The sequence below is a fragment of the Poeciliopsis prolifica genome, unplaced genomic scaffold, assembly GCF_027474105.1.
Source record: "Poeciliopsis prolifica strain line A6 unplaced genomic scaffold, Auburn_PproV2 SCAFFOLD068, whole genome shotgun sequence".
In the NCBI taxonomy this organism is placed as follows: Eukaryota; Metazoa; Chordata; class Actinopteri; order Cyprinodontiformes; family Poeciliidae; genus Poeciliopsis; species Poeciliopsis prolifica.
Window position 1 is genome coordinate 1,944,443 of NW_026562443.1, and position 15,089 is coordinate 1,959,531.

Sequence of the window (15,089 nt, forward strand, 5' to 3'; positions counted from 1 at the left end):
TGTTAGCTGTTCAGCTAAATGTTTTTTTTTTACAAGTGTGGAGTAGAAAGCAAGACTAACTGACAGCCAGGGAATAAACTAAAGAAACACAACAGGGATACAAAATGCAAGACAAAACACAAAAGCACATGAAACAGAATGCCTGGATGAGCTGAATAAAATCCAACTGAAAGTGTGAAACACAAAGTCTGAAAATGAGAACAACTAAGCAACAAAAAACCAGGCACATGAAAAGTGCTGTCACGTTTTCTTTCGGAGCTCATATTGTGAGTCTGATCACAGACTGGGAAAAACAAACGTAGAGGTCCCGACTCATAGGTGCCGGAACACGGGGGTCCAGGGGGCCATTGACCCCCCAAACCCTCACTTTACAGCATTACAAACAGTTTGCCCCCCATACAAGAAGGTGCAGATGACATGAGGCGTGAGAACAAAATGACTAACAGGAACAGGTTGGTTTGGATAGCTTTTTGTCTCTCAAATTAATTTCCTTAATCAATTAAGTTTGACAAAAAGTGAAACAAGCAGAACTCTGTAACAAGGCATTGTGTGCTGGTTTTTCAGCAGTAGCTAAAACATTTGGGACTTGCTGTTATATCTCCAGTCTCAGCTTTGTTTCATTAATCAGAAACCTTTCAGTCTCAAACCGCCTCAGAGGATCAGTTTTATGAAGTGAGGGCCAAACCTTTTATCTTTTGTACACACTGTGAGCGCTATGCGGTTTCCTGCTTTAATTCATAACCCTCCAGTCAGAGTCCAGGTCGCCTGCAGCCGTTGACCCGGCTGATCCGCCTTTCTGGATGTTACGTGGTGGCTGTGTTCGCCTTTAGCTGTCAGCGCTCACTGTTCCCAGTTCCAGCTGCCAAGAGCTTTGGACGGAGCCATCATTCAAGGTTTCAGTCCACAGCTCACTCCTTCCTCTCACCGAGGCGAAGCGAATACTCTTTCACAGCACTGTATGTAAATATTTCGGCCTGTGATGAATTATTTGCGTTGGAGAAAATCACAAAGGTTAAAATGAATTCATGCTGAAAGTAGAACATCTCTTAAGTTGATGGTGAAAGTAACTTTTATGAATAAAAATGTTATTTTTACATATTATTTATTAAAAAGTATCATTGTCATGACCATATAAGACAGATCATCTGCTACACTCCAGCTTCTTCCCGCCAGCAGAGGCTACCATGAACTCTAAGGCTAGTTAGCATGGCCACCGATGACATCGGATAAACAGTTTTCTTGTAAGTGTAAGTTGTTTCTCCGCCATTGGCACGTTTATCAGCGCATACACAAGAGTGATTGACAGCATTTAGACCCTCCTCCTGGCTCTTATGGAGTGTTTTTGACCCCATAAGAGCATTTCTTCAGAAAGTGTTTTTATAAAGTCATTAAATATCTTAAAACTTTTGACTGGCTCAAAAGTTTTAAGCTAATCAGCATTTAATACAAAAGATCAGAGCAGAACGCAGCTTTGGCTCTGGGCTTGAGGTAATTGCAGCGTTGACCAGTGAAAATGGTTTTCTGCGTCTTGCCTTGTTCTGCTGATTTACTCTTGTGTCACAGTTTACAGTCCAATAACTTAGAGAGGTGTTCGTATAGAAAGCCTTTAGCCCATAAATCAGCCTGTAAAGCTGTGCTTGGATCAGCATCAGCCGTCTTGCACCTCCAGGTAACAATGGAGAAATAAGCCGGCGTTTGGTCTCTGCAATGAAAAGTCATGCAATTAAGCTGCTTTGTATCTCTAAACACAAAGATTCCTTTAGCTTTTTCATTTGAGGGTTATTTCCGTTTAATTAACTGTTCCTGTGCTTCCCGAAAAGATGTTTTATTATTGGTGATTATCTAAGTGCTAAAATGGAATGGCATTGTTCACTGATTGGATTGAAGTTCGGACATCTTTTGAAAAGGCTTTTTGTTTCTTTGTCAGCAGCTTCACTGCTGTTGTGACAAAGCAAGGGATTAAAGTTGTGTTTTAAGTGATAACCAACACAGCCAGGGATTATATTTCACCACGACTGTTTCCATGAGGTTTGTTCCACTTCAATGTCTCTTGCTTTTATGGGAGCACTTCAGTTGTTGTAAAATGACAAGAAAAAAAAACAAGTACAAGACATTTTGATTTGGAATCTTGACTAAGTTATATCTGATTGCTAATGAGAATCCAACAGTCATAAAAAATTGTCTTTTTAAAATGGTAGCCGCTTTATCTTGTTCAGGGTCACCGGGGCGAGTCCAACCAACGTCTGCACAAAAAAAACACACAAAAAAACAAACTACTGAGATCTATTTTTGCGATGTTGACTCATTGAGATGTATCCAGGTTGAGGTCAAAGTGCCCAGCTTTCAGCTTCACGGTTCACAACTGGGACTTATGTGTGACCGGAAGAATCAGGGGGAATTTTGATTTTTACCCGCTTTATTTGAAGGCTGTCAGTCCCACCGCATAGAGTGAGAAACACAAAGTGTTTTTATGTGTTAGTCAAATCAAGAGAATCTCAGACAGATGATGCGTTTTACTCAACAGTCAAAGTTTCTTCCAACCAACGTTGTGACCAGTGAGTCAGCATTATCCTATTTAGACATGTGAGCTGCAGCGGCTCTATAACATGGTGAAAAACAGACCCTTGTACTACATTCAGCTATTTGCTCCAGAGAAATGATTGCTGCCTGGAGATGTGAATGCTGTTGACGTTTTAAATTTTACTCAGTTGCTAACGTTAGCCCGTGACATGTGTGATGCACCAGTTCAGCGCTAAGCTAACCAGAAATTGCCTGTCCAGTAAACAACCATCCTCCTCCGCTGCGAAGAGAGAAGTGCCCAGCTGAACGAGTCGGCTTTGATATTTGGAAGACTGGCCAACACGGACTGAATGTTCACTTCCTCCGCTGACATTGCTAAAACTAATGGCGGACCAAAACATCGCAGACTGAGCTTTCAGTGAGATTTGAATCAAGCAGAATTGCACAGGATGGCAACGTCCAGATTAGCTCATCAACAACTAGCTTCCAATTCTCACAGGTTTAATTTCTTTAGGCCCAGAGAGTCCTGTCACCAGTTCACCTCTGATCCTTCCTTAGATACAGACCACAGCAGACTGAAGATCCCCACCACTCACCTAACGCACACACAAGAACAGCTTGTTCTCTGAAGAGAACAAAGTAAGAGAAGCACACTGTTAAGCTTCAAGTGAGAAAAACAAACTATTGTGTTCCACTGCCTAAACCTTTCATTGAACTTGCTCGGGGAGTTGACGGTATTTTTAGCTGTCAGTGTAACACTCTTGGTAATAAGTGACCAAACAGCATGGTGAGCCGTTTCAAGTGATTAGCTTTGTTGGAGCCACTCGTTTCCTCGTTCACGGGGCTTTGGGAGTGCAGCCGAAGTGGAGTCATATCAGAACAGTCATTAGCGTTCCGAGTCGAGATTTTGTGTCATGTGCGACTGCTGATTGAAATTATTGCTCACATTTCAGGTTAAGCTCAGGTGAAAGCCTAACTAAGGAGACGTGTTTTTGATCCGTGGCGAAGAATTGGACAAAGAAGAAGAAGAAGTGAAACTCCAGGTCATCCTTGGATATTTTGGCACTTCACCTCGAGATGCCTAGCTGATTAATGTATCCGCGCTGCACATTAGGCGTCTGAGTCAACTCGAAATTGACAGAAGCACCGCGGGCCAAACAGGTGGAAGACTACAAGCAAATAAAGGTGAAGGTAATGGAGCGTGCTAATGGGTGCATTCATTAAGCCCGCCTCTCCGCCCGTGACCCAATCTGCCGCTCTTCGCTCGGCTCTCGAGAAGTGAGTCATTGCTCACGTTAAATAATGCGCCTCGTCCGGGTCCCTTCAGCGTGATGACAGTTGCGGTATTAGAAAAGAAATCACCGCCATGGGGACCCGAGCCCGTTGGCAGCCCGCTCCGTTTCTACGCTTTGAATTAAACACATGATCAGACTGGCGGGCTGAGGGATCAACAGCTCTCTCAGAAGCGGTCAAGAGGGGTCACCGTGTTGTAGAAACCGAGAGGTACCTGCAAGCTCTGACAGCCGGAGAAAATCCTGAGTACAACACACACACAGACACACACACACGCACTGCGCCACGCCACCCTGGACACCCCGGGTCAGATGTTGAGGCAGTAATTGGGAAGTCTGGAGTGGATGTCATCACCCAGAGAGAGCATTTACCATGAAGGTGTTCCAGGAGACAGAGGCAGATCTTAATTCCGATAAGACTGCTTTAATAGCCCAGGATCTTACATAACCGCTCTCTTTAGAAAAAAAGAGAAGGACACAAAAGTTTCCAGGAGATGTGGGCGAGTGTCAGAAGAAGAAAAAGAAGGAGAAAAAAAAAAGTTGGAGTATCATTTCAGAGGCTTTTAAGACAATTAAGGCGGTGTGAATCACGGCATAACAAGTAAACAATCAGTTGTTCTGGGGATAAATATATGATTTGAAAGGGTGTTTTTATCCGGTGCGGCCCACCGTGGGTGTGTGTTGCACGGCTGCTGTCAGCGGGAAACAACCCCCCTCCCCGCTCCCCATCCCCCTCACTGCCGGGTTTTTTTAGGTGACACGCTACACTCTCAGCAAGCCGTCTTTCAGCTGGCTTTAAAAGGAAGAAACGAGCCCCGTCTGCCTCCCTCGGAATAAAAATGAGCAAGACAATGGAAACGACGAGCCGCGCCGAAGACGTTGAAGCGTAATGTGAACAAAAGCATTTGCTGACAGGCCTGAGAGTCAACTGAAAAAACTGCAAGAACCACAAAGTTTAGATAAAGAAAACACTGTTTATGTTGTCATCTCAACACTATTTAGACAGGAAGAATCACTAATAATTGTACTATTATTATTACTATCACCACAAGTTTAAATGTTTTGTCTTCATTTGCTTATTTAAATGTTACTCTGGTAAACCTATCCGCCCATTCATCCGTCACCTTGTCCTCATTAACATCGCAAACATAGATGCATTCTACTAGTATTTGTTTTAAATCTGCTGAATAATTGAAGAGAAGAAACAGCATAATGAAAAATTATTTGCTTTTGCAGATTTCTTCCTTTTTTTTCCCACCACTCAGATGATCTATGTAATGAAACTAATACTAATTTCAGACGAAAAATAATCAGAGGAAGAACTAAAGGCAGTTTTGAAATATTTCTAAGAGAAGAACAGCATGTAAGCTCAGCGTGAAAATCCTCTCTGATCATCCTTCTTCTGAATTTCCTGAATCCACCATGATACATCACATTTCTTTAGAGCTGATTTAAAGCTCACCAAGAATTCACATCAATCAGAGACGTCCGAACTGGTGGCCCTCTGTGGCCCTCGGAGTGATTTTTGTGTTTCAAATTAGACCAAAGATACATAAAACATTAAAAAAAAAAAACTTTAAAAAAAATACAATTCAAACAAATATTCATTTTTGCATGTCATTCTAATGAAAGTATCAGAATGTTTTGACCCTTTATCTGTGATTTATTACTTTCTTCATTAAAGCTGTTGTTTTTTATTTTTATTTTCTGGCTTTCCAGAAAATACATAAATAACACCTGACCCCAGTTTCCCTGTGGGATACTGACTGTACAATGTACCCACTGTGCTTCCTACTAAGAGACTCTTTAACCCATAGCATTGTTACTAGTGTATAATATTAATTTTAAAAAAAACTATAATTAAAAAAAACAAACAACTCTGAGTCTGGCGGTGACACAAGTAAAGCCTGGATCCCGCCAGGCTGATGATACACTGAGGGGAACCTTCCTCTGTTTCACTGAACTGGAGCTGAAGCATCACTTCTCCAGCCCGTCTCCATAGATTTCTAAGACTAGTTTACCTTTGGCTTTCACTAAAGCGGAGCAAAGCTAACAAATGACCCACCGTCTTTGTGACCCGTGGACATTGATAGCGGCACACGGATCTTCGTTAAGTTGTTTTTCTTAAGCACTGTCCCTGCAGCGGAGCCCATCTGCTGCTGCCGCCACGCGTGTTTGTTGCAAGCGGCTTTTAATGAGCACGCGCCGACTCAAAGACAGGGCACAGCGACTTCTCACCTGGAGTGAGAATCTGGCTAATTCTCCCCGTCCTTCAGCGCAGAGGAAACAACTTGAACTCGCGGTGCCAAAAGTCGGCGACACGCCGGCTCTGAGTCCGACCCAACAGGGATACATCCGGAGCCCGGCGGTTTTCAGACTCCTCTCATTAGTCTGTTTTCCTCGCCGTGAGAACAAAGGCTCAAGGAGAAATGAACACAACATGTCTGTGGTGACAAACAGAACAACTGGAAATATGGAAAGTCTGAACACTTGAAGTGTTACAGCGCAGTGTGCAATCTGACTAAAACTTTTATAGGTGTATGTTTGAGTAGTGAACATTGTTCTTTTATTCTTTGAACTACTGGCTACACGTCTCAGAAGTTGCTAGCAAAAATGATTTGCAGAAAATGAGAAATGGTCAAAACAACAACAAAAATGCAGCGCTCTCAGCTCTCAGACCTCAAATAATGCAAAGAAAACAAGTTTATGTTCATTTAGAAACAGCAATACTAATGTTTGAACTTAAGATTATAGGAAATCAATATTTGGTGGAATAACCATGAGGTTTTTCATGAGGTTCAGTGCAGCGGTCTTTTTGTTTTTTCCAGATTTGTCATTGCAAACAGATTCTTACATACAAACAAAATCACAAATGCGAATATGAAATTTTCCATAAATTTTTCATCTTCAGCCTTTCACAGTTCTGGTTAAGGAAATTGAACTGTATTTATCCACAATTTCCAAGCAATTTCCGAACAGTTAAAATTTTGAAGTGCTCATCACAAAACACTCATTTCAGTCCCAGAGATCAGAATCCCAGCAACCTGAGGACAGATGCTTGTTCAAAGAAATCTAATTTATACAAAGGGGGCCACAAATAAAAAAAAATAAAATAAATTTACCTAATTTTCTGAATTTGAAGAAAGTAATGAAAAATTATCAGAAAAATATGAAATATTCTGGCACTTAGCAAATATGGATGATTTTGCAAATCATAACTGAGCTAAAACTGGACAAGCTCAGTGTAGTTTAATGTCAGATGAATGTATAACACCATTTCTTTCAGTGATTCACTTCAGCATTTACCAAGAAAGACTACACACTTGTTTCTGATGATTTCTGCGAAATCACACACACACACACACACACACACAAATAACATTTTGTGTACTTGTGTGTGTTTTCCCGTTTAGCGTCCAGACACTTGAAGGCTGTGAAATCCTCCTGGGCCCGGAGGTGACATACGGTCCTTCGGGCCTGGATCTCTTTTGCCCGGTTGCCATGACCGTCGCCCACTGTGCAGAGGTGGACGCAGAGAACTGGAACATTCAGCTCAAGAGGAAAACCCAGGACGGCAAATGGGAGGTAAGCCGCAGGCCGAACACCTGTCAAGTACATTACAGTGCGTCCGATCTGAACCTGGCTCAGCAAATGCCACTTGGTCCGCATTGCTTATCTTTTCTTTTGTACTTCCTTTTCTCTTTGTAGCTAAATGTCAGCAGTAATAGAGGTTTGGTAGCTCAGGAGCCAGACAGATCTTTCAGCTCACTTTGTTTGCTGAGGCTGAATATGTTGTCTGCCTCTTGGTTACATAGTGTCTCCAAGTCAAGGCAACTTGTCTTTGAGCATTGGGTTATATATTTATATATGTAGATTTAAATATGTATATATATTTAAAAATGTAGCTTATTAGTTAAAATAATGTTTTCCACATTATTTAAATCATGTTAAACATCAGCAGCCTGCAGCTGCTAGTTCTTGTAGAGTTTGGTGGACTTGCTATGTAATTTCTGAATATATTGACAAGAAAATATAGTGTTAAACCAAATATTAGACAATTATTCCTCCCAACGCAGATTATTTAAACTGTTGGTGACCACCTTCTGCCTGGCTATCTGCAAATATGTGCTTTATAAGACAAAAGTCACTAAGTCAGTGTGATATATGGCGAGTTATGTGCCACTCATAAAAGACTGTCAGGCTTACTTGGGCGAGTGGATTGATGTGACCTCCGATCCGCTCGGCCTTCAGAGTGTGACATAAGGCCCTGTGGATGTAACCCTGCTGCTCTGTCAGGAGGGAAATAAAGAAACAATTACAGCTTGTAATGGCCAGAGAGAGGCATGGCTGCTGTCAGTCTGCGAGGAGAGAATGGCAGACGGGCGTTGGGGGAGTTGGAAACAGGAACTATCGATTATTAGATCAGGAAAGGAACAACACAGCGAATTTAGGCGTAGGGCAATCATGAGCAAATTCATGGGAGTTGTTCCTCCAATGACCTTGGCCCTGTGGCCACACACAGTTGATCAAGCATTGATTTTAAACTCAGAGTGGTATTGCTCCCACTTTTCTGTTTCTTGCGGCTCGTTAATGCTGCCTGAATTTGTCCGTTCTTTTTGGGGTTTTTTTCTGTTCTTTTTCCCCCCGTTGGTGCTGATTGTTTCACTTGTCTGGATGAAATCCAGAGAGTTTAATCCCTGGCCCAGAGGCAGAACATGCCCCAATAGCAGTTGTCGCCTCACATTACTTGCTCGTGTTTTGGGGCAGCAACTGGCAAAATGATTACAAGACAAGTGGGAATAGAAGACTGCCATGTTGGGATTGGGTTATAATGAAGAGAACGGCACGTCGGGGACTAATGGAAATGTAAAGATGATGTAAACCTTTGGCAAACCCAGAATAGATCAGAATAATGAATGGTGCAGGTTTGCCGCTGGCTGTTATGGTGCTTGTCACTTGTGAAGTGTTATTTGGGTCGCTGCTGCCTACAGTCTGCATTGTTAACTTTTGTCTTCTGTCACTGGGAATATCTAAGAGCTCAAGCTGCTTCTTTATCGATCCCCACACAAACACTCAACAGAGCACCATTCAATTGGCAAAATTGAATTGAAAGTCTTTCATTTAAGCTGCACGATGTAACTTACACAAAGAAAAAACGTACGTGGTTGCTCTCTCCTACGCCGCAGCTAGCACAGCCTGATGTGAGCGCTAACGCTAGCGTTCACATCAGGCGGTAGTAGTCGGAGGAGATGCAGTTTTTTCACAGATTATCTGTCTCACAGCATGGTGATTTAAAAAATATGTTAAAAAAAACCCACTTTTTTTTTGTTTTGTTTTTTTATAAAAGTTACATTCTGCACCTCTGATCCCAGTTGGAGAAAAATGTGTCAGTTTTCTCCAAATAAAATCTCAAGGCAGTGAACAAGAAGGTGACAAAACAACATTTCAACTCAGATGCAAAGTTTGAATATATATAAATGTATTTATTTTATTTAAAAAAAAATAGCACAGATCTTCAAATGGTAGGTAGCAGCAGTAAATACAGCAAGACATAAAAAGCATGAAGAAAAAACATGTTGTAATAATAATAATAATAATAATAATAATAATAATAAAAGCCAGTTTGCACCACAAAAATCCTTGTTTGCTTCTCCCTTGACTTCAGATTCATGTTTACATAACCTTGGCTTTCACAAGTGTCTTCTGTTTGCTCTTGTGTGACAAAAGGGAGGCAATTTCTTCAGATGTGCCAGAGTTCTGAGTGAGAGGAGAAAGAAAAGAACAGAGGAAATAAGAACGGAGTCAAGATTCATGTCACTTTGAGATTTGACTCTAATATTAAAAGGGCACAGAGCTCCTTGGAGCTTCTTGGTTGGAAATAATGACTCACCGTTGAGGTTTAACCTAAAGAGGCAGAGGCAGAAGGGTTTGAAGACGTATAATTCCTCCAAATCCACCGCGCCATTAAAACACCCTCATTTCAGCTGCCATTAAAATGCATATGACTCACAAAAGAGTCCTCAACACTCCCAGCTACGCTGTGTTATTATTCAACACCATAACGCAGTGTGTTAAGCTGCGCTTACGAGAAAGCACAAGGCATAAATACAAAATGCATAAACATAAAGTATTTACAGGAGTCCTAGCACCTGATCAGAATGGAGCTGAACCAAATGGTAGCAGTGCACGTCTCATCAGCAAAGCAGAGCAGACTGTCAAACAGGGCTGCAGCTAGTGCTGTTGCTTAATCTATCAGTTATTCTGAGGATCAATCACTGAATTAGATTTAGAAAATTCCACATGCTGCAGACTTTTTTCTATTTATTTAAGCAACATGCCAGATATGTTTTTGAAGAGGGAGCAACATAGCATGATGTAAAGCTCAGAAAAGTTGCATTTCAATCTGGAGAGACTCACACAGAGAAGAGAATAGCAGTTAGAGATTTAATGATACAGAATCTTTGGCGCTCGGCCCCGGCTGAAGACTGTGAGTCGCGGATCACCGCGGGCAGGACATCAGCTCGGCCGAGCTCGGACAGTCTTCCCCGGGGCCGAAACCGGTGGTGGAGCTGGGTGCAGAAGAATCCTGGAAACATCCATCAGAACGGAGGTGGAGAAGAGGGGAGGAGGTGGGTTGTGCACAGCGACGAGCGGGTTGGCCCTCTGGTAGCTTGGCTTTTGAAGACGGTCCTGGATGATGATAGGCCCAAAGCGGAGAGTTGCTTCAGCCCTGATTGGTTGAGGTAGGACGTGGCGATTGCGAGATGAATGTCAGCAGTCTCCCAGGTTGAATATACGCCTAAGCTTCATTTGTATAACACGTCCATTTTAATTTTTTTATTTTTTTCCACAGAATTTGAGCCAGGTGAAGCTAAAACTGCCACCTGAAGAATTTTGAGTAGACAAAGGATTTTTGTCATCATAACATCACAAAATATAAATATTTAATGTACAATTTTAGGGTTACTTATTGCTCTGGGTGTGTCATTCCTTCAGCAAAATGGCCTTGGAGTCTCCATCTAACGATTAATGGGTTACAACGCTGGTTGATGATCATTTGAATAATCGATTGAACATAAATAATCTCAATTAATCTGATTAATTGTTTCAGCCTTTTTGTCATGATCTAGACGTCAAACTTTAATTCCCAACAGGAGCCGCCAGCAGGTCTGGTAACTCAAGGAACTCCCTGATAAAATAATGTTTGAAAAGCATTAATAAGTCATATTTGGTCATGTTGATGACGTTTGCAGGTGGGGCTCATAGACATAGCTGTGAGCTGGAGGATATGGAGACCAACTGTGTGTACTCTCGCTACCCAGCAGCGAAGTTCGTATTTTGTTAAATGTTTAAATTGTTGTTTTTTTTTTTTTGAGAGGAAAAGAAGCAATTGTGGAATTGAATCACTTCTGTTGGACGTTGACAGTTTACACCAGGATCACAGAAACTCCTATGGTTCTTTTGTTCTGTTTCAATCCGTCTCTTTGCTTCCTGTTATTACATGACATGTTAACTTTTGCTTTGCATGTTTCTAAAAACGTTCCCTTCGCAGTTGTTGCCGTCTGATCAGAATCTGCACGATGAGGCAACTGAAAATGCATCGAGTGCCCCCCGGTCTCTGGTCAAAGAAACTGAACCACAACGAATCTCAGCTTACAGTAAAAAAAAAAAAAGAAAAGAAAACTAAACTAAACAGGGTTTGGAGAACATCAGCTTCGAGTCATTCGGCCTCAGATCGTGAAGCACTGTAATCTGGGTAAAGCTGCAGAAAACAAGACGGGCAGGGAGCGAACGTGTGCGTCTCTCCTGTCTCACATGACGTGACTGCTGCTAGCATGACTTTTAATTGGCGCTTTGCCAGTTAACTTGATTATTTGCGAGCGGAGACGGCTCCTCCAGCTGCGTTTTAACACGCCGCTTGGTCTCACTGCTCCTCATTAAATCGTACCTTCGCATGAATTTCATGGATTCCGTCTCCTTGCCAGGGAGCGGATTGCAACGCGCTGCGTGATTGTACTGCGAGGAGGTTCTTAAGAAACCACTTGAACAAATCTGATGGGGGGGTCTGAATCCTACACCCACTTTTTTCTCTCCTGGAGTATTATACTGCCATTAAAAATCTAATTCCTTGAAGAACATGCTTTCTGTATCATTATTAGCTACTGTTTGAGGAATTTGTCCCTTGAGGTGTGATTTAGGGGAGAGCAAGAGTGAAGAAAAAACCGATTCCTTCATTGCAGTCGGAAATAATGAAGTGCTTTCCAGCTGCTCGAGTCGTCTCATAAATAAAACAGTCTGTGTTGTTTATAATGACAACATTTTGTTCAGTTCTGCACTAACAACATCACTCATGTAGGAAATGGCTTTCTACGTTCCAGCTTCCAACCTCTCTGAGTTCATGCAGTGTGATTAAACCTACCATATGTCACCTGACTTGTGATTTGAGAGCAGCTCCACATCCTGCTAAAGTTAATTGTCTCTGTCATGATATTGCTACAGCTCCTGAGATGAGTATTTCTCTCTCTACTGAAGACGAGCAGCTTTGCCTGCCATGTGAAGCGGCTGCAGCAGCAGCAGTCTGTTGGTTCTGGGTACTGAGGGGCGTTTATTCAGCTCTCATGTAAGGTTTTCAATCTTAGGCCTTGTTCACACGTAGTCAGGTCTTTACTGCATATCTCTACCGCATCGTTCATAAATACATCATACACACGTTACGGGTTTCAGAAAAGTTTCCATCCACATAAACTTTCACAAATCTGCCACTGAGAGCCGTTTTAAACATGCACAGCCCATAGGAGGCAGTAAAGCGCAGGGGGGCGAATCAGTGCCCTCTAACTATCAAATATTTATAACAATGTATGAATATTTTGTTCAAATATTAAACCTGATAGAATGATTTAAAAAAAACCACAACTTAAATTAATGGTTTTAATATACCATTGTCAATCTAAACTTCATATTTAATTATTAAAATCCCTGTTTTGATCCCTCGCCTCCTGAAATATACACTTACAACGTCCGTCATGATTAATCATTTGCCTCGAATGATTAAGTGAAGCAGTTGCAAAGGGTTAATAAAAAAAAAACAGAATATGATGATTTTCAAGTAAACCTCTTTTCAACCTCTATCCAGTTGAATTCACTACAAAAAAAGATATTCAATGTTGAAATGTTAACCTTTGTGGTGGTTTGCAAACATTCACTCATGTGGAATTTGTCTAAAATAAATTCCTAAAGGTTTTGGGGGAAAAAAAACTTAAATGTGTTGAAGCTCTCTGGTGTCATTTTCATTAGGTTGTTCATTTAACGGAGCATTCGGAAATTCAAAATGTCTTCAGGTCCGCAACCCGTCATGCGTGCTCTCTTTGATTTCCTTGGCAGGAAGTGATGTCGGTGGAAGAGGAGTCCACTTCCTGTTACTGCCTGATGGATTCCAGCAGCTGCCACCTGCTGCTGGACCAGCCAGGCTCGTACGCGCTGGTGGGCGAGCCGCTGACGCAGGCGGCCGTGAAGAGGCTGAAGCTGGCCGTGTTTGGGAGCGTGGAGGCGGGCGCCCTGAACTACAGCCTGCGGGTGTACTGTGTGGACGACACGCCGCATGCCTTTCAGGTGGGGATGGAGCGCCAGCATCACTTTGTGCTGCTGTACCAACAAAGACTGAATGGGGGACAGAATTTGGGAGTTAGATTTGTTTTGTTGTAGCTTTTCTTGGTTGTGGTCGGGTTGCATTTTTCTGAATAATTAAGCTCTGTTGTTGAAACAGAGTAATTGTTCCCTAGTGACTGAAAATGGGAACTTTTCAGCTTTTTTTTCTGAAAGCAGGTTTAACAAACTCTGAACAGAAGACAGATACTCTGAGTAAACTTACTCGGCTCTGTGATTGCCAGGGTTTTCAAGTTTCAGAACAAGGTAACTCAACTCTGAGTCCAGTTAGCTGAGCCCTGTCTTCCAGACAAAGCTCCTCCTCTGACCTGCAGCTTCCACCGCACAGAACATGGTACTTCCTCACTCAGCTCCTTCAGACTAGCCAGCAGCAATTAGCAAACACCTGGTGCTCATCTGCTGAGATGTGTACCAGCTACGTCTCAGAGCAATGCTGGTAAAAAACGTCAAAGGGTTGATAGAGGAGCCATGTTGGGATGACTTCCTTAAGGTGGAATTTCAAAAAGAACAGAAGTTTTTAAAGAGAAAAACTTCTGTTCAGTTTGTTAAATTGAAATTGGATCTCTATATATAGCACCTGAAGTTATCATAGTTACATTAATATCCTATAAAATGGCACTACATGCCTGGAATACACATAGTACTGCTCCTTTAACTAATTAGCTGTGGTTGCATTAAGTTACAGGACTTTCACTGAAAATCGATTTCTTTGTGTGTTTTTCATCCATGAATAGTTAACTCATCTGAGAAAAATGAGAAGCTGCAGCCTTTCTTCAAATAAGCCATCAGAGCTTATTGAGATACCATTTTCATAAAATGGATTCACTTATTGTTGAAAAACCAACTGAATAATTCAGTTTTCTCCCAACTTTTGCTGTTGCCATTTTGCAGACTGTGGATCACAGTAATGTGATGCTTCTGTGGGGGCAAAAACAAATCTATTTCATATCAATTTGAAAGGCTAATAAATAGATTCATAAACACAAAAACAAAGGATATTTTATCTCCAATGGATGTATGCCCTAATTAGGTTTATAAACACACAATATACTTCCAATTAGTTATAGTTTGTCCCCATTAATTGCACTTTTTATTTATATCAGTTCACAAAAATGTTTCTTAATTTCAGTTTTTGTCATTTCTGACTATAAAAACCTGGCTTGAGTGCACATTTTCAAAACTTGTATCAAAATGAGAAGTTTTTTCATACAACGGTGAATTTAAGTATCAAGCGTTTGATTGCTTAACAAATTACAAATTACATCCCAACCGCTTGAAAGAAGACGCCGTGTCCCCAGGGGGCCATTTCACAGAAACTGATTTGCGAGGACAACTTGGATGCAAATTACCAGCGAACCGTTTCCCAAATGACTCAAAGTGGCAGTTTGCAGAAAAACTTCCACTGCCCTTCGTCTGCGCTCATGCACGGAGCGCAAGGCTGCCTTCTCTATGAAACGCCTTTTAAGTGCCAAAATTAACAGTAAGTTGCTGCTTCGCTGTTTCAAATTTAAATGAATTAACAAACCTTGCCAGCTGAAATATCTTAAATGAGATTATTTAGTGGTAGTGTTTGTACAGCTTTATGAATTTAAAATAAATTAAATATATCTCAAA

General features: G+C 41.6%; 1 protein-coding gene across 2 annotated transcripts in view; it reads left to right on the plus strand.

The window, feature by feature from the left end:
* Positions 1–15,089, plus strand: part of unc5db (unc-5 netrin receptor Db) — a 195,607-nt gene that overhangs the window by 164,443 nt on the left and 16,075 nt on the right. For both annotated transcript variants that reach the window (XM_055020556.1, XM_055020557.1), the window contains 2 exons: positions 7,226–7,397; positions 13,194–13,421. In XM_055020556.1, coding sequence (XP_054876531.1) covers positions 7,226–7,397; positions 13,194–13,421 — 400 coding nt within the window. The remainder of the gene's footprint in view (positions 1–7,225; positions 7,398–13,193; positions 13,422–15,089) is intronic.